The sequence below is a fragment of the Protopterus annectens genome, chromosome 2.part1, assembly GCF_019279795.1.
Source record: "Protopterus annectens isolate FY-2018-M chromosome 2.part1, PAN1.0, whole genome shotgun sequence".
Taxonomy (NCBI): Eukaryota; Metazoa; Chordata; order Ceratodontiformes; family Protopteridae; genus Protopterus; species Protopterus annectens.
In genome coordinates, this window is record NC_056729.1 from 1372311727 (window position 1) to 1372332489 (window position 20763).

The 20763-nt window shown below is 38.7% G+C and overlaps 1 protein-coding gene across 1 annotated transcript in view; it reads right to left on the reverse strand.

Moving 5' to 3' along the window:
• Nucleotides 1-519: 519 nt before the first annotated feature.
• Nucleotides 520-20763, reverse strand: part of KCNK3 (potassium two pore domain channel subfamily K member 3) — an 834865-nt gene continuing 814621 nt past the window's right edge. Inside the window, exon 2 of the mRNA XM_044062836.1 lies at nt 520-3503. Within this exon, the coding sequence (XP_043918771.1) occupies nt 2650-3503 (854 nt within the window). The 3' untranslated portion in view covers nt 520-2649. The remainder of the gene's footprint in view (nt 3504-20763) is intronic.

The following is a 20763-nucleotide window of genomic DNA, read 5'->3' on the forward strand; positions in this document are numbered from 1 at the left end:
CATTTAAGTTTAAGGGATCAATTTTTAATTAATGTGGCAGTGGAACTGAAAGTGTATAAAGAAAAACAATCCCTGATATTTTTCTTTGCATAATGAAAAAGCAGAATATGAGTAAATTACCCTTCCAAATATGGACATTAACATAAAATACAGCTGCATCTGAAAATATATGGAACACTCATGTATCTGAACATATTTACTTAAAAGATGTTCTCCAGAAAAGCATCAAGGATCAGCAATCTTAAACTGGTGGCAATCAGTTGATATTATGGTTTTGTGGTTATCAGGAACAAAACAAGCTCCAATCTTGCTGTCTATTTCATGATGATAAATGACCAGATGAAAATATATTCAAATGTTCTTGACTGTTTTTGAAAATAGCTATGCTGACAGTATTCATTCGCACATCAGTTTAACACTAATTACTATAACTTCTGACTAAAATATAAATACATTTTGAAATATGTAAATAAAGTATATAAAAGTGCACACAACTCAGAAATATCAAATGATTTCATCTGGATAATAATTCTTTTAATCCAGGCTGTTCAAGAATAACCACAGTGCATTTAAAAAACTGTTAAATACTTCTTTTACAGTAAGGGAAATTTCTTATTTAATGATTTCAGCAAGTCTGTTTTAACTGAGCTTTTCAACCAAAAACTGAAGCCAGAAAAAATGAGTTGTCACAAGCAGAAATACAAAAATAATAAATTGATTTGATTATTATATTATTATTCATTGCACAAAATGACTGGCTTTATGATAGCACATCGTGATTATTACATTTTATTTCACTCTTTGGTAGTTTTGTGAAAACACAATAGAAACAAGTCTTCTGTGATGCCCTAGAAACTCCTTTGAGGTAAAACAATTCTGAGAACTTAACCTAGGCATCCTAGTTGAATAAGAAAAGTGGATTCATCTCTTTGCTTCAAGCTAAAGAGCTCATGAAGAACTTGCAAAACTAAGTTTCATTTCAAAAGCTTTTGTTGGAACAGTCATAAATAAAACTACTGCTGTATCATTTTAAAAATGCATTAATTCTGAGAAGTTAACGTAAAATGGAAACTTTCACTTTTCTAAGCCTATTCATACATGACAATTAAAGCTATAAACTTAGATTTGAATAACTGTGCATAAAAATCTTAGCAATGTATTATTTGTCATTTTACATTAGCAAGAATTAAGACCAACAATATAAATTATATTTTCCATTTTTTATTGTATTTATTATTTAGCCTCCTTTGAATCTACTGTGAATGTATTCAATGGTACTGTACCTGATAATAATTCTTGAGAATTTTCCACTGTTTTTCTTAATTAGAAATTTCAAAACTCATAATAAAAATGTACCTGACAGGCTTGTGATAACTTGTAGATTAACTGCTTTAATGTATTTCATTAAGTCATGTTCAGTTAGGATAAGAACTCACAGTTAAAAAAAAAATAAGGCATCATGCAAATCATCTGCAACAGAATTGTTTGGATTAAATGTATATGTGAACCTGAGTGATGAAGCTTAGAATGATGCAAAACAACAGGGATTTAATTTCACTTCTGACTGTATCACTGCCAAAGAATATATATACATTATCTATTCTGCTGGGTCCATAAGATGAAAGACATACAAAGTTTGTGGCTTAATACAAATCCTGGATGGAAACACTACTAGTAATTCTGTTTTTGGCCATTTTGATTGGTGATAAACTGAGCAGATGTGACACATAAGAACATTTGTTGTGAAGCTATTTATTATGTGACCAGCAAAATGCCTCAATACTATTACTTTACAGAAAATATGCTATATTTAATAAATTCCTACTGTTGTGAGCTTTGTTTTATTTCCATAAAACATCATGAATAAGCAAGGGACAGATATTTCATTCCATTTGTTTGTAGAACTATTGCCACTATCCCAATAATAATGATTTATTTATTCATCAGAACTGACTGACAAACTTGAAATGGCTCCTATGTCCACTCACATAAAAGTAGTACAAGCACTGAACTCCAGAGAGAAACAAAGCAGTTAATGTAACACTTGCTTCCTCTTGATAATGATTCATTCCTTCAACAAATAAAGTAAATGCATAAAGTGCACGGAACATGCTGATAAAAGCAATGGTTTGACAGCATTAGTCTATGTTAGCTCTGTGTGATTGCAAAAAGCAATCGAAAGGCATGAAGGATGTGAGCAATAATGTGTTATCTGATCACTATGACATCATAAAAGGAGACTTTTCCAGTGACACGTGAAAAAGTATGTAATATAACAAATCTTCAAAATAACACATTTTCTGGCAATATAGTATATTTCTTTGATTTAGATTAATTAAAGACCAGATATGTCCAATTTAGAAGATAAACTAGTAATAATCTGTGCCTAAGAAGGAAATATAAATAAATCCTTAGTCTAAGAGTAGCGTTCATGGTAGTACAACAGATGTCATGGTGCAAAAGCTCTGGCAAGCACTATCTTGAATTTAGCACTTCATAATGCAATTTCAAAACATTTTAAAGTATATGACCAATATTTTATCATACCATATGTCATACTTAATGACAATATCAATTAAATATCATAAAAATAAATTTTTGTTAGTATTTGCTGGTGTTCCTTTTGTTCAATTCTGTGATGGCTACTTGTTAAACGGAGCTTCTTCTCTTCATTAGCCCATGAAATGCAGAAAGGCTATGTAATCCAGTGGAGACAGAGCTAATTGCAGACCTCTGTCTATTACACATACAGCCATTTGAAGGCATTTCAGTAAACCTGCAAGGAGAAGAGTCACTTTGTCCCACACAAGTATCAGAGGTGGACAGGTCCCTTGGGATAATCATAGGAATTGAATATTGCAGTTTTTCTCTACTCTTATACCAAAGGCAAGAACACATAGAGTGAAAATGAAGCACTTCTGCATACACATTGCGGAATCCACCAGTGGATGAAGACGTGTCAGTGGTATGCACACTAGCATGGCCATTTCTTGTTAACAGTGCTCGGTGTTCTGCATCACGCTTTTCATCTTCTGCATTCATGGTCATAAACCTCAAAACTACCAAGTTAAGAAAGGCTCCAATGACAGTCAGACCAGTAAGAATGTACACAAAACTAAACGTCACATACTGTGGATTATTCTGCAAGGCCTCATCCTTCTGCAGTGCTACATAATCCCCAAAACCAATTGTCGTTAGTGTAATGAAGCAGTAATAATAAGCATGGAAAAAACTCCAGTCTTCATAATGGGAAAAGGCAGCAGCACCAAGACAAAGAGTACTGATGCAGGAGAAGAATCCAATAGTAACCATGTTGGCCATTGAGACCTCTGTCTTCTTCAGCCGAAGGCACTTCTTGATGCGATGCAAAAGATATTTGACAAAAGTATTAATTCTCTCGCCCAGGCTTTGAAACATGACCAATGTGAGAGGTATCCCAAGCAAAGCATAGAACATGCAAAAAACCTTCCCTCCATCTGTACTTGGAGCTGCATGACCATAGCCTGTGAAATAAAACAAAAATGAATTACTGGAAAGCATGACATCCTTCTTTCACCTCATCAGATTAAGGCAATATTAAATGTAAAATATATTACAACTGAATAAAAGAACACAAAATTAGACAGCAATGCTGTCAAACACAAGGAAAATGATTTTTCATCCATTTGAATTAGTAAATCTGACATATTAAAACAATAGAAGTCTGAGAAATAATAATATTAAAACTGTTTACAAAAACAGAGAATAAAGATGATATATTTTTTAAATTATTCTAATATTTTTGCCATCACTTATCTGTTGCATGCTTCAGAAAACTCGAGTCTTGCAATTTTATTAAAGCATCTCAACAACGAAAATAAGCTGTACATCACGTATTTGATTTTTCAAATGAAAAATTCAATATATTAAAGGAACAAAAAGTAAGCCTTATTGCATGAGTGAATAAGTTTTTAAATGTTTGTGGTCTGTGAGAGCTAGGGAATCAAAATCTGAGTGCCAAATAGTTCCTAGAACATTTTTGCAAGCAGTAAAGTGCAGGATAAGAAGGACAAGTGATTTGAATTTGATTGCATTATACTATCACAGGTTGTCAAACAAAGGTTTGAGAAGTATTGCATGAGAACCGGGTTTAAGTATTCTGAAAATACCATTGGTTAGTAAATATTCCTCTTGCAAAACAGAAGTATGGTAGCCCTAAACAGTTTCCCAGTTACAGTTATAATTGATATAATGTACTTTGACCTGCAATACAGAATCTGCTTGAAGCATTAATCTGAATGAGTATAAATTTATTATTCTTGAAGTTACTTCTGTCAGTAATACTAAATGCTTTGTGTAAAATGAAAGCCAGATAAAAGAAAACCGTTCTTCTACTGTCTCCTAAAAGTATATAGATGAGGGAATATCTTATTTAATAAAAGTGGATTTGAAAGAATGTTTATATAATTCTAGTGATATCTCACAAATTATGCTTAGCTAGACTATGTAAAGTACTGATTTTGTGAATTATAACAGTGTTATAAAATAAGGGGTATAAAGCGGTCACTGAAGAAATTCAAAATTATCCATTTATCATTCCAGCCCAGATGTTACTCACCTGTAACATTACAGATCTCAGGTGTGAGACATTTTATGCAAAAATAAGTACTTCAGAAATATGTAAAATACATAATAAAATGCAAGACCATAAAATAGCTAAAGTAGTCACTGCAGGCATGCTGGAATATCAGACAAAATGATTGCCCTTTCTTCATGCATTTCACAGAGTAATGATCAGAAGCTGTCATTATACATATTCTAGCTTATTAATAAACATATGCACTATCATAGGACATACATAAGACTTCTACCAGTGTACCAGTACTCACTCTGGATTGTATTGTAGGCTGTACAAATGTCACTCTTTAAGCTATCAATATGTAACATACAACAAACAGAAAATTATTTGTGAATGCAAAACATCAAAATCAATCACCACCTCACTATTTCATCTATTTAACTTTTAGTTCTTAAAATAGCTCTAAATACCATCTTCTTCCATTAGAAAAGCCACAAGTCCACTTCAGTGATTACTAGGTTTTCTGTAATGATGGTTAAGTAAACCTTTGATTTCAAGGGACCAGTCTGGAGTAAAGCTGACCATAATCCTCACACCCCAAGACATTATTCCTATAATCTCACTGCTTCAGTCTTAGTCAACTCTAACATTCTCAAGAGAATAACAACAAGGAATTGAATGCAGTTCTACATCTTATAAGAAAAAGAAAATTATCTTATTCTCTACCTAAAATGAAGACAGAGGCTATTCAGTTTGACTTGATGACCTGGTCATCAACAAAATCTATTTTTCTGGATGTTTACTTAAGAGATGAATAGTCTACAGCATGTCCTGTGTGTGTGTGTTTGTGTGTGGTTGTAGATGACAAGAGCGAACACTCACGAGTGAATGTTTTGTTAAATGGAGCTCTTGCCAGCAGCCCCTTTTCTAGTTGATTACTTTGCAGTGGATTAAGAGAATTTGCCCTTATCCTACTTGTGCAAGCTCAGAGTTAGTATAAATAATTAGCAGGAGGTGCAGGGCGGGGGGCTTGCCCCCCAGCAAAAAAAACTGTTTTTTTATTTTTTTGATATTTGACTACTTTACAGTGCAATGTAAAATGATTGCTGCTTTGTCTGTGTTCCCTCTTATGAGTGTTTGCAGTTTGCTGGTACACAAACACACACACACACACACACACACACATATATATATATATATATATATATATATATATATATATATATATATATATATATATATATATATATATATATATATATATCCATACACATATACACGCACACACATGCATAACAATAATAAGATGTGGTTGCATCCAGACTCAGACATAACATGTTAACAGCTTAAATTTACGTTGATTTATTTATTATTTATGAATATTATTTGTGTACTATACTATTTCTGTCTTTGACTTGCTCATAGCTGAAAAAGGTCTTCAGAGCAGCCAATTTATTTTGATAACATAAAAGATAAGAAGCTAACAAACAAGAGAGTGATACACAAACATCATTTTGAAAACCATGGAACTGCATCCACTCATTCATTCCTGAGCATGAAATTGGAGAAAGACTAAACTTTTAATGAAATGCTTTACCTAATTAAACTCTGATATAAAATAACTAATCCCCATGGCTGGGCTAGCCACCCAGTGGTGTAAACCTTGGCTCTAGATGATTGTCACTATTGAAGTGACGCCACAACCCCATGTGCAAAATGTGAAAAAGGTGTTGTGGATGGATGGATGAATGGATGGATGGATAAAATAACTAATCTGGTTGCTCACCATTCCCTCACTATAAACATCCCATTACAAAAACCGAGTATACTTCCCCCCTTTATTATAACTCTTCCCTCAGGTATAAACACCTACAACCTACAGCTTGCAGAAAGCAAAATTGTGCCACTTTGTATTACTAACAGATATCCATACCAATCACTGCAGTTGTCACCAGTTAACAGCAAGTCTAAATGTTACTCAGCACATTATGTTAGAAAGTAGTAATACTTAGCTAGTGCACTCTCCTAAGATCAACTTTAACTTTCAGAGTCCCCCAGAAACTCTCTGAGGGGTTGTCAAGATGATAGCACCATTTTAGTTAGGTCATATTTTGGAACAGCGATTTGGAAAAGGCCTTCTCTAAACTTGGCCCAGCAGCATTAAATCATCTTCCAAAAGAAATAAGAAATCAGAAAACATTGACTGTGTTTCAATGTAAGCTGAAAAAACATCTTAATTAAGATGTTTGTACTTGCCTTTCCAACAGTGGGCAATGTTATGTCCTTATGAAAGTATTTATTTCTTACTATGTACTGCATTAGACTCATTTGTAGAAATGTAAAATATAAATCATGCAAATAGCATAAATAATGCAAGATCTGACAGATCCTAACAGAACTGCAAATGCTACATGCCCTCTTCAACTGTCAAATACATTACTTGATGTAATACTGCTGTGTAATGTTGCCTTTCTTGGGCTGAGCTGTGGACAAGAAGGATCATTTGAGCAGTCCACGTACCTGCTTACTAATTCACAGTAGAATAAAAACAAATAAAATAAACACATTAATCCCCTTGCTTTCTGAATTATTATAAGCCAAGAAACCATTACTGAAAACTTTTCTTCACATCGTCTATTGAAAATGGATCTCTTATGATTTACAAAATCTCATGAATGATTGAAGTTTTCTTTTTTTTTTTGCACTTTTTGCTCCAGCTGATTATCAGCCCTCATTCTCTTCATGACCAAGTGTCCCAGTCATTCTCCGTCAGTGGGGTGAAGGTCAATCTGGTGGAGCCAGTATTCTGACAGCCATTAACATGAAGGTGTTTATTGTTCTGGCCCTATCTCCCTATGAATGGTTAGCTAAACAGTGGAAAGAGGTCATGCAATGCTTGGACCATGCTCATTGTCCCTCACATTCATAAGGGTAATGGCCAGAAATCCTCCCTGTTCTCAACCCTGAAACATCGGAAATTATTTCCTTACCACCAACTGAGAATATGCTCTTCTTTTTATGCTCCTAAAGCACATGTAACCCCCCTCCTGTCTTCCCAAAGAAAGTCAATAGACCACCCACCCTTTGTTTTCCTCCTTCCCATCTTGTCTTTTCCATTGCTAGGGATGCTAACTGAATCCTGGTCATTGGGTCACAGTCAGAGCACCATTCCTCTGGGCCTCAGAGCCAGATAAATGTTTGAAGTCACAAAAATATGAAAGCTCTTTTCAAACAACTGGCTGCATATCGGTGTAAGTATCAAAGGCCTGACTTGTTATATTGCTAACTTATGAAATAAAAATGTAATTATGTTTGCAAAGTATTACTAGTGCTATAGTCATTTAAGGGAGTATGTCTGCTAGTGTTCAAGATGACTTCAGTATGACCAACAGATTTAAAATGCTGTATGACAACTGTCAGTACTACACTGTAATTTAATAAATTGCACAATCAATGCAGATTATGCCCATAATTGTAACTGTATTTCAAATACTAATGTGCAAAAATGCATGTTAAATTTGTTTATTTATTTAACATTTCTTAACTGCATACGTGCACTGGTTTAAAGACACTTTTCAGACACAAGCTGGGTGCAGTGGGCAAAAGAAACTTTTTACAAAGTAAAATCACAACTGCCGTTTAGAAATTGTATCAAGATAGAAAATTATTACACGTTTGTAGTGCCAGTAGCTCAACAGCTACAACACATGCCTTTGGTGGTAGACAGCCAGAACAAAGTGGGTTCTATTTTCAGCCCAGGCACTTGGATGAATTTGCCAGTGCAAACACTGCAGTGAAACATACAGAGGTGCTGCACACCTGATTGTGCCATCCTTTGGATGAAGCTTTAAAGTAAGGACCCCCCCCCAACCCCAATCTGCCTGAGTAAGCAGTCGATCAGGTAAATGTAAAAGGTCCTTTGACGCTTATCAAAACAGAGTATGGAATGTTCCCTTGTGGCCTGGCTAAATTTTACACTAATCCACAAAGACTAAATAAATGAATGACATGCAAGACAGTTGTGCAAATAATAAATTAATAAGGCAGTTATTTTAAGTATTCTGATACATGTCAAACTATGACACAAACTATAATTTTAAAGAGACAATGCTTGATATGATTAGGTTGTTAAGGCAAGAGAGGTGCAAGACAAGTGTGAGTAGGAACACTGTGTGTTAATGTTTTGTATAATATGGCACCATTTTGTGTGCCTTCATGTTTTGTATAATATGGCACCATTTTGTGTGCCTTCATGTTTTGTATAATATGGCACCATTTTGTGTACCTTCATGTTTTATATAATATGGCACCATTGTGTGTGCCTTCATGTTTTGTATAACATGGCACCATTTTGTGTACCTTCATGTTTTGTAAAATATGGCACCATTTTGTGTGCCTTCATGTTTTGTATAATATGGCACCATTCTGTGTGCCTTCATGTTTTGTATAATATGGCACCATTTTGTGTGCCTTCATGTTTTGTATAATATGGCACCATTTTGTGTGCCTTCATGTTTTGTATAATATGGCACCATTTTGTGTGCCTTCATGTTTTGTATAATATGGCACCATTTTGTGTACCTTCATGTTTTGTATAATATGGCACCATGTTGTGTGCCTTCATGGTTTGTATAATATGGCACCATTTTCTTTGCCTTAATGTTTTGTATAATATGGAACCATTTCTTTGTGTGTAGGTCACGCTTAGCTTTTATGATATTAATTCAGGCTATTGTTCACATTAATAACAGCTTTATCAAATAAACATTTAGGTCACAGAATGTCTTCACATTGCCCTCCTTTTTTCAATGCCACTTTTTACTAATATCCACTGTTCGCATACTCTGTGTCCAACATGAACATATAGCACTGTATTTTGTAATATTAATATAAAAAGAGAACAATTTCACATTTCTCTTATGTTTTCACAAACCTTCCTTAATAATTCCAGCTCTGCACATACCACTCAACATTAAGAGTGTTTGCTTAATAAATAATGTCAGCTTGCAGATGCCACCTCGCTGTTTTAGTTTAGGTATGTATCTGCACCACTACATTAGACATTAGACTTTGAAAGCAATTAAAATATAATCCTTGTTCATATGTATGCTTAAGTTTCCCCTGCTGTACAATTTTGCCTTTCTATGAGTACCTCCGTCCAGTCCTAGCTTTATCTGTGATATGTCCCTTTATGTTCCCAGCACCTGCTGCCTAATGAGGGTGTGCTTTCTCTGTTCCCAGCACCCACTGCCTAATAAGGATGTGCTTTCTCTGTAGCCAGCACCTGCTGCCTAATGAGGGTGTATTTTCTCTGTTCCCAGCACCCACTGCCTAATAAGGGTGTGCTTTCTCTGTTCCCAGCACCTGCTGCCTAATGAGGGTGTGCTTTCTCTGTTTCCAGCACCTGCTGCCTAATGAGGGTGTTTTCTCTATTCCCACCACCTGCTGCCTAATAAGGGTGTGCTTTCTCTGTTCCCAGCACCTGCTGCCTAATGAGGGTGTGCTTTCTCTGTTCCCAGCACCTGCTGCCTAATAAGGGTGTGTTTTCTCTGTTTCCAGCACCTGCTGCCTAATGAGGGTGTTTTCTCTATTCCCACCACCTGCTGCCTAATGAGGGTGTGCTTTCTCTGTTTCCAGCACCTGCTGCCTAATGAGGGTGTGCTTTCTCTGTTCCCAGCACCTGCTGCCTAATGAGGGTGTGCTTTCTCTGTTTCCAGCACCTGCTGCCTAATGAGGGTGTGCTTTCTCTGTTCCCAGCACCTGCTGCCTAATGAGGGTGTGCTTTCTCTGTTCCCAGCACCTGCTGCCTAATGAGGGTGTGCTTTCTCTGTTCTCAGCACCTGCTGCCTAATGAGGGTGTTTTCTCTATTCCCACCACCTGCTGCCTAATGAGGGTGTGCTTTCTCTGTTCTCAGCACCTGCTGCCTAATAAGGGTGTGTTTTCTCTGTTCCCAGCACCTGCTGCCTAATGAAGGTGTGCTTTCTCTGTTCCCAGCACCTTCTGCTAATGAGGGTGTGCTTTCTCTGTTCCCAGCAACTGCTTCCTAATGAGGGTGTGCTTTCTCTGTTCGCAGCACCTGCTGCCTAATAAGTGTGTGCTTTCTCTGTTCCTGGCACCTGCTGCCTAATAAGGGTGTGCTTTCTCTGTTCCTGTCACTTGCTGCCTAATAAGGGTGTGCCTTCTCTGTTCCCAACACCTGCTGCCTGAGGGTGTGCTTTCTCTGTTCCCAGCACCTGCTGCCTAATAAGGGTGTGCTTTTGCTGTTCCCACTACATGCTGCCTAATAAGGGTGTGCTTTCTCTGTTCCCAGCACCTGCTGCCTAATAAGGGTGTGCTTTTTCTGTTCCCACTACATGCTGCCTAATAAGGGTGTGCTTTCTCTGTTCCCAGCACCTGCTTCCTAATGAGGGTGTGCTTTCTCTGTTCCCAGCACCTGCTTCCTAATGAGGGTGTGCTTTCTCTGTTCCCAGCACCTGCTGCCTAAAGAGGGTTTGTTTTCTCTGTTCCCAGCACCTGCTGCCTAATGAGGGTGTGCTTTCTCTGTTTCCAGCACCTGCTGCCTAATGAGGGTGTTTTCTCTATTCCCACCACCTGCTACCTAATGAGGGTGTGCTTTCTCTGTTCTCAGCACCTGCTGCCTAATAAGGGTGTGTTTTCTCTGTTCCCAGCACCTGCTGCCTAATGAGGGTGTGCTTTCTCTGTTCCCAGCACCTTCTGCCTAATGAGGGTGTGCTTTCTCTGTTCCCAGCAACTGCTTCCTAATGAGGGTGTGCTTTCTCTGTTTGCAGCACCTGCTGCCTAATAAGTGTGTGCTTTCTCTGTTCCTGGCACCTGCTGCCTAATAAGGGTGTGCTTTCTCTGTTTCTGTCACTTGCTGCCTAATAAGGGTGTGCCTTCTCTGTTCCCAACACCTGCTGCCTGAGGGTGTGCTTTCTCTGTTGCCAGCACCTGCTGCCTAATAAGGGTGTGCTTTTTCTGTTCCCACTACATGTTGCCTAATAAGGGTGTGCTTTCTCTGTTCCCAGCACCTGCTGCCTAATAAGGGTGTGCTTTTTCTGTTCCCACTACATGCTGCCTAATAAGGGTGTGCTTTCTCTGTTCCCAGCACCTGCTTCCTAATGAGGGTGTGCTTTCTCTGTTCCCAGCACCTGCTTCCTAATGAGGGTGTGCTTTCTCTGTTCCCAGCACCTGCTGCCTAAAGAGGGTTTGTTTTCTCTGTTCCCAGCACCTGCTGCCTAATGAGGGTGTGCTTTTTCTGTTCCCAGTACCTGCTGCCTAATAAGGGTGTGCTTTCTCTGTTCCTGGCACTTGTTGCCTAATAAGGGTGTGCTTTCTCCATCATAACACCTTAATGCGAGGTGTGCACAGTCACACTATCATTAGATGTGTCTTTCTCATATGGCTTGGTATACTTATGTATGATACATAGCAGAGAAATCTGCAGTTGGGAGTCAAGACACAAATGTGCTTTCTACACAGGCACTCTTAAAGCCTTCTAGTTACTACTATAGTTTGTAGGTTTGCGTAGTTACCATTCCTAAAGGTGGAGGAGTGACCATATTCACCAAGGATATTCACACCTCCAGACTAGTTGCACAACACAATGCATCTGAAATTCTCCAGGTGCAACTAACACTAGGTAAGACTGCAATCCAAATTGTAGCTTGCTACAGATCCCCCACCATGCCCCAAGGTTCTCACTACACCTTTCTAAACATACTGGAAAATATTAAGATACAACCAAACACCCTAGTACTGAGTGATTTCAACTACCCTGCCATTAACTGGGAAAGCTACTCGGGTACCAACACCTTTTCCCAACGGTTCTTGGAATTCATAAATTCCAACGCCCTGGATCAAGTAATCGATTGTCCCACCAGGGGCTCCAATATCCTAGACCTGGTCATTACAACATGGGAGATAGATGATCCACACCAGTGGTCACCCCTCATTGGTCAGCTCTGATCATAAGCAAATCACCTTTGACATCCACATCCCACCCCCACCCCCCAGTAAGGAAACCTCTGTAAAAAACTTCTCCAAAGCCAACTTCATGCTACTCAAGTCAGAAGTGACAAACTTCATGACACCTATGCAGACAGGATCAGAAATTTCTACTGCTGAATCCTACACTAAGGCACTGTATGAGCACATCCACTCATGCATGAATCGTGCCATCCCAAATAGAACCAAGATGCTCTCCTCCAAAAAAAGGAAACCAATCTGGTGGTTCCCTGCCATAAACAAACTATACAACAGAAGGAAGAAACTGTTGCAGAAAAGAGGAAAATCCCAGGATGCAAAAACTTCCTTACCAGCCTCATTAAGAAGCTGAGATCCCTCATAAAAATCCTCCAAAGCTAGTTACGAAAATCAAATTGCCAAAGATTCCAAAGACAACTGCAAGGCATTCTATAGTTATGTCAAGAATCTAAATGGCAATGGTCACATCTGCTCTGAGCTACAACAGAATTGCATTAAATATACTGATCCCAAGGATATTGCCAATATCCTGGGAGATCAATTTAGTGCCAACTTCAACCCCCCCCCCTCTCCCCTCAGCCCCTAAAGGGCCCATCTCAATACCAAAAGATTGCCAAATTCCTGTAATCATGGCCACACAGGTAGAAACCACAGTCTTCAAAGCTAAGAATACAGCATCCATGGGACAAGATGACATCCTGGGCTGTGTGCTACATGAAATCCAAAATGAACTGGCACCTCACCTAAGTGTCATGTTTAATCATAGCCTCACCTCTGGCTTTGTGCCCACTGAGTGACGCACAGCTACAGTTATCCCAGTCCACAAAGAGGGATCCACCTTGATCCACCTTGAATCCCGGGAACTACCATCCCATCAGTCTGATGAGCCTGATTTGCAAGGGCATGGAACACATTATCATGGAACTTATAAACAAAGAAATCGGCAACCTTCAAACACTGGACCCCATACAGTTTGGGTTCATGAAGGGCCGATCTTGTCTCCTGAACCTGATTTACTTCTTCAAATCAGTCCCCAGAGCTGTGGACGAGGGAAAAGTGGTCCACACAACCTATCTGGACCTCGCCAAGGCTTTTGACACCATTCCCCACTCTGGAATCATAGATAAATTTAGTAAACTGGGTATAAATCCCTAAGTCACTCGATGGGTTGCCAACTGGCTTACTGACAGAACCTAGACTGTAAAAGCCGACTCCAAATTCAGCTCCAGACAAGTGACAAGTGGAGTAACTCAGGGTTCAGTCCTGGGACCGCTCTTGTTTGGCATCTACTTCTCTGAAGTACAGGCCAACACTAAGGGACTCTGGCTAACAAACGTCGCAGATGACTGCAAACTGGGAGCCATTATTGAAACCCCAAATGATATGGATATTCTACAAAAGGGCCTTACAGAAACAGATGCTTAGTGCCAGAGCCATGAGCTTAAGCTTAATGCCAAGAATCCCGTCTGGGAAAAACCATGTACCCATGAATTACCACATAGGTGGCAGTACACTAAACACCGAAAGTGTGATGAGAGATTTAGGGACACAGGTGGACAGTGGTCTCACCTTCGATAATCACATCTCCACAACAGTCAGGAAAATCCTTCTATGTGGCACACCTCATAACTAAGGGCTTTTCATCCAGAAAAAAAGAGGTCATTGTCCCACTGTACTCATCCCTCATTAGACCCATTGTAGAGTACAACGCCCCATTTGGTATGTACATCACAAGACAGCTGCAACAGCTGGAAAGGCCGCATAAATACCTCACTAAAAGAATCACAGGCCTAAAGCAGATGCCCTGTACTGACCATCTAAAAAAACTCCAGCTATACTCTGTGGCATATTGTGTACTCAGAGGCGATCTCTTCTTGACATACAAGGCCATGTCAAATCCTGAGCTGCTGGACATGCTCCACTTAAAGAAATCCCAATCCCTCAGAGCCACACGCTCTAGGGATCTAAACCTTGTCATCTCAATAAACAAAACATGCTGGAGGGATAGGGTCCTGACCCAGAGACTCCCCATACTTTGGAATAGACTGCCCATGCATGTCAGAGTGCCTCCTTGGCCCTCTTCAAAAGGAACCTTGACGATTGGATGGGAAATAGGAAATTCACCCTGGGGATCATGTCAGTCGCTCTGCTAGACAGGGGTCCAGGGAAGTAAATATTGTGGGAAGAAATATCCAGGGAATTGTTATGGCTAGGCTTGCATAGGCCCTAGGGCTGATAGCCTAGTACCAACCTATGAAATTATGAACCTATGTTATTGTTTGTCTGTAGTCCAAAATGTAAAAAATATGCTGTAAAATCTCAGTAGGTCAGAGTTAAGAATTCTGGTTGCCATTTACAGAAGTCCTGCCTGCCTCTCTAGCGCACACTCACACACACACACACACACACACACACACACACACACACACACACACACACACACACACACACACACACACATTGATCTTCCCCCTGAAATGCAGAAACTGAATGGCCAAAAGAATGGAGTTACGTATACTAAGTCTGAGATGCCATTTCTAGTAATATTTCCTTTTCCTCCAAGGTATGGTGATCTCAGACTTGATATATATAATTTCTGTGTTATGGAAGGGTACTCCTCCTGCAAAAAGAAGTTTAAAAGAGTAGAGATTTGCTCTTGTCTGTGTTTTTGGACTTTTTAATTTATTTTTTTTTACTTTTCTGCACTTGGGATTTTGAATGTCAACATTTCAATAGGGAGCCATACACTCTGCTTGCATTAGAGTAAATATGGTGAAACGAAAAATATGTTTAAGAAAGGAAGCCTAAATCTAACTTATAAATAAATAAATAAATATTGAGGAATAAGTAGCTGATATCTGTGTCAATTAATACAGTCTGTAGATTATAACACACAAAGATGGGATGTATTGCACTGAGCAGATATGTAGGAGCAGATGTTACTTACATAAAAATATTATACATATAAATAAACATATTCAGATAGATTTTAAAAGAACAAAATGTTTTAGGAGTATTATATCTCTGGGTTGTTAGAGTAGTGTCTGTTAAACAAGATGTCTGCATTTTTAATGAGAATGATTCTACGTTTATAAACTTTCTGTGTACTTAATGAAGGATTTTCGACTGGAAACAGATTGCTTGCCTTGCTTGGATTACTTTTGAATATAGTAATGCTGTACAATTATATATTTTCTATTATTATTTTTTGTTTTGTTTTGTTTTAACTTGATGAGTTTAAGTTCACTACTTCTACTACTATTGTTTGATCTGATTAATATACAGTGATTAACTAGAGATATATGTACTGAACATCTTCCACACAGAGAAGTTTCTTACACTGTTTTATTTATTGATTCTGCAGATCTACTAGATACAATTGTTTCTTTGCAGGAGTGACCAACGAATGCTAAGTGAATTATTTAGATGCACACAGTAGGCAAATACATACTGGTAGAATCAAATCCTAATGCTCTGCACTAAACTGTCAGAAAAAAGGACATACCATGCATGGTACATGCATTGATATGACAGAGCTCCAAATGCGGCTTTGGGTAGTTAATACTTGTAGTAGAGTAACCTGTGAAGGAAGAAACATCCTTCTTGTAGTTAAAATAGCCTATCTTGTAGTGCAACAGGGTGTATATTTTATAGCTTGCTCTAACTGCTCTATTAGGGAATGTAAATGACGGGAAAGGGAACAGTAAAGCAGGTAGGATATGCTAAACTAACTATGAAGCTCACTTTCATAGCACCAATTTGTATACCCTGACTATGGTCCAGACCACTAGGGTTCAATTAGCTGCCTTGTAGATAAACTGACTGTAATAGGGAAGGAGTATAGAGGCTGCAATCCTTCACCTGACATAAGGGGGTAGAGATGGAGAATGTCTCTGGGATGCACACTTTGCATGTGTTTCCTGATGGAGACCATCTCAAAGCTGATGTTGGTCATTGGTAAAAAGATGTCTTTGCAATGTGTCCTATACTTAATTTAGAAACTATATAGTGTACCTCTGGTACCCCATTGGCAACTGAGAAGCTTCATGATGATCATTGGAAAAGGGGTCTTTGCACTGTATCCTTCATTCATTTCTGGGAACTACACGTTGTAACCTGACTTCATCTTCACAACTTAGAGGCTGTAGCTGGTTATTGGGAAAGGTGTCTTTGGACTGTGCCCTTCACTCACTTCTGGGAAATACACAGTGTACCCCCCACCCCATCTTCATAAGTGAGAAGCTGTAGCTGGTTATTGGGAAAGGGGTCTTTGCACTGTACCCTCCCTTCATTTCTGGGTGCTAGACATTGTAACCCCACCACATTTTCATAAGTGAGAAGCTGTAGCTGGTTATTTGGAAAGGTGTATTTGGACTGTGCCCTTCACTCACTTCTGGGAAATACACAGTGTACCCCCACCCTATCTTCATAAGTGAGAAGTAGTAGCTGGTTATTGGGAAAGGTGTCTTTGGACTGTGCCCTTCACTCATGTCTGGGAAATACACAGTGTACCCCAACCCCATCTTCATAAATGAGAAGCTGTAGTTGGTTATTGGGAAAGGTGTCTTTGCACTGTGCCCTTCACTCATTTCTGGGAACTACACTGTGTACCACTACTCCCATCATGGCAACTGACAATATTGTTATACTGTGTCCTACACCTGGTGATGGTCATCAGTTTGCCTGTTTTATGTTTAATCTTTGAAGCCACAGGTAGCATTTTTGTTGTTCCATTTAACTTTCTCATTTTATGTTTAAAGTGCAAGCTGTTTACTTTACGTTTTCACTAGTTTCAACCCAAGGGAGTACAGCCACAGTGATGATCTCTTCTGAGCAGCCCCCCCATGCTATAATTTATTTGTGCCTGGTCATACTTTTTATTGCTTTTTTAGCTTCTCATATGACCATCCTGTATTCTGTACCTTATTTATCCCTTAGGTGTTCATTGCACACATGCAACTGCAATTCTTGTCACTTTTACTGTTACATTAAACTGTTGAACATAGCTTGCTTTACAGTGACTAAGCAGAGCCACTGTGTGTATTCACAAATGATTCATACTATTTACCACTGACTGTCCTGCACTACTTCCTCTGTACCCGAGATGTCCCATATCACACATACTTTTATATTAGCCACACTGTGTCACTTTCTTTTCGGTCATAACTGAGGTTTGATATCTTTTCTCTTCCTCCCAGAAGTCGACTACACAAACAAATGCAATTAATCACACCTGTCAAAAATAATTATAATTCATTTTAGCAACCACAACTGTAACCCCTGGCCATTAACATGCCATGATTTATTATTCTCTATTCTCTGCACACTTTTATGCCATCTTATTTCTGCACTCACAGAAATTAAACTATTATTTCTATCTTTAGACAGTTGTATTAATACCAATGCAACTTGTTCTCATCTTATTTCTAGACCATGCATTTCAAGACTACTACCATCTTTCTGTGTACAAATGTCAAACAAGCTGAGCATTGTCATATCTAGCTTCTAACTCCAAATATATTCAAATTCCTGCAATAGTAGCTTGTTTCATACAGCAACAGGATGCAATTTACAACAGCAATTTATATGGCATTAAGACTATCACCATTCTGTTATATTTCTCCTACTTCCATTATCAACGGATATCAAATCAGCTTAAGAATATCATTTTCCCTGATTGCTCACAAAATCACCATATACCATTCAAATTTAAACAATATTCATAACTGTCTACTGCTATCCTTGGTGGACGTCTAAGCAACACATTTGAACATCTGTACCTGGATGCTAGAAAATAACTTAGATATTCTTGATATTGGTGAAATCTGGTTAAAGCTGTCAGCAAAGAACATCTAGACTCTGTTTGCTATAAATAGCAAAAAGCAAACTGACTTGTCAAGAATTAGAATTATTCCTGAGGAACATTTTTATTACCATAATGTTTATAACACCCACACTATACCCACCATACATAATATGGACCAGACACATATACCCACATATGGTGAGCCTCTTGAATGTGATCTTCCTAAAGCCCAAAGGCATCCCAAATGTTTCACCTACAATACGTATCCTCAGCAAACTCAAAAGAAATCTGCCAGAACAACACATATATAACAGCATCTCAGAGTCTCAACTTCTAAGCCCATATGGAAACCACCACACAACCCAATATTTTGGTCATAAAAGAGTCCACTGTAAGAGATACACACAGGTGTCCTACTCAATTGAGTGAGTAAGGAGAGAGTCACAGCTAGTTGTTTATCAGGAGTCAGCATCTGTCAGATCATGCATACACTCATATCGATGAACCACAAGTACCAACATGACTCAGTCATAGTCCATGTAGGTGCAAATGACATGAGATATCCTTCCCTGGACTATATGAATAGAGAAATAATGGAGCACTTGGACTTTGCATCCCAGGCCAATATGAGCCTTGCCTTAAGCAGCATTCTGCCATCACCAAGGATAATGCCACAATATGAGCAAAGAACAACTGACATTGATAATTGGCTTAGTTTTTGGTATCATTTCATAGGGATACTAATTTTTTTAGCCTGGGAAGACATGGTTGACAACCCATGCTGCTTTTGCCAGGAATGGTCTGCATCTGTCCCCTTTAGACTTTTGTATATTGGCTAAAATCTTGTCCTCCCCCCATATTGCCTTTTTAAGCATTGTTGACCTGATAAATCTTCTGAAACTGGAAAATAAAACAGCCCCAAAATATCTAAAGGTGTTACTGCTGAATGACAAGAGTCTGAACAAGAAACTCCACCATCTGAAAGCTCTCCTTACCCTGGATAACGTAGACATTTGTGGTTTTACTGAGACTTGCTTCAAAGCCATGAACAGTACCCCGGCAGTGCCAGACTATAATGCCTTCCACATATTTAGACAACTTAATGCACAGGAATGGACAAAATGTGAAGCAGTCACTATTTATATCAAAAACAAACACATCTCAAGGTTTTTCAATGAGCATGGTGTGCTTGATCTTTGGCATGAACAAATTACCAAATGCAAATTCCCATGACACATCCTTGCAAGCTATAGATCCCACTCCATGACCCATAAAACATAGTTAAATGTACTTGAGACAATCACTATTCAACCCAATACCATATTCATGGGTGACTTTAACTACCCCACTATCAACTGGAAATCATAAATGACCCCTAATATGCAGGCGCAGAGATTCCTGAACTAACAACCTAGACCTTATACCCACTAGGGGCTCAAACGTCCTTGACTTCAGAAACATGGGATAACTTTGTACCCTCTCTAGTTTAAGGTCCTCACTGATAAGGTCAGACCATAAAGTTGTCTCCTTTAAAATAAAAATAAAACCCAGGACTCTTGTTAATCCTTGAACTTTCAGGAATTATTCTAATGCAAACTTCCTACTATTGAGTGACACCCTGGCAACATTTTAAGCCCCCATAAACCCTTGAGAACACTGCTGCCTATGCAGATTTATTCATTGAAGTCCTGTATAATCCATATTAATAGCTGCAAAGAGAAAGCTCTACTTCATCTGGAACAAGTTCAGGATGAATGCAAAAAGCAAGCCATCTGGGTAGAATCCAAACATCAGTAGGTTGCATACAAAAAGGAAGAAAATCATAGCAAAAATTAGGAGGAGCAATGCTCAACAAGGTAATAACGCCCTCATAAGTCTTAACAAGCTATTCAGAGGACTAATCAAGTCTAACAAACCCAAATTTGAGAGAAAAGTAGAGCCAAGGACAATCACAAAGCTTTCTTAATATATGTCAGTAACCTCAAAGGCAATACATAACAATGCACCAGATTAACTGGAAATTATGCCACCTATACTGAGCTGAATAATAGCAAATCTACTGACCAACACATTTTGCTCTAATTGTACCCCAGCGCAACCCAGATCCCCCTCAGGAAATGCCCACAACCATAACTCCCTCAGCTATTACTAGGGAACAGGTCCTTTAGGCACTTTCAAAGGCCATTATCACCACACCAGCGGTCCCAGATACTATCCCTGAATGCCTCCTTAATAGTATAAAGCATGAACTACTGGGTCCACTAGAATCACTATTTAACCACAACCTCCAAACAGGCTTCATGCCAAATGAATGGAGCACTGCAATGCTTATCCCATTGCACAAGGACAGGCCATCAGAGGACATAGGAAACTGCTTAACCATGTGGCACAACTCATTACTATGGACTTTTCATC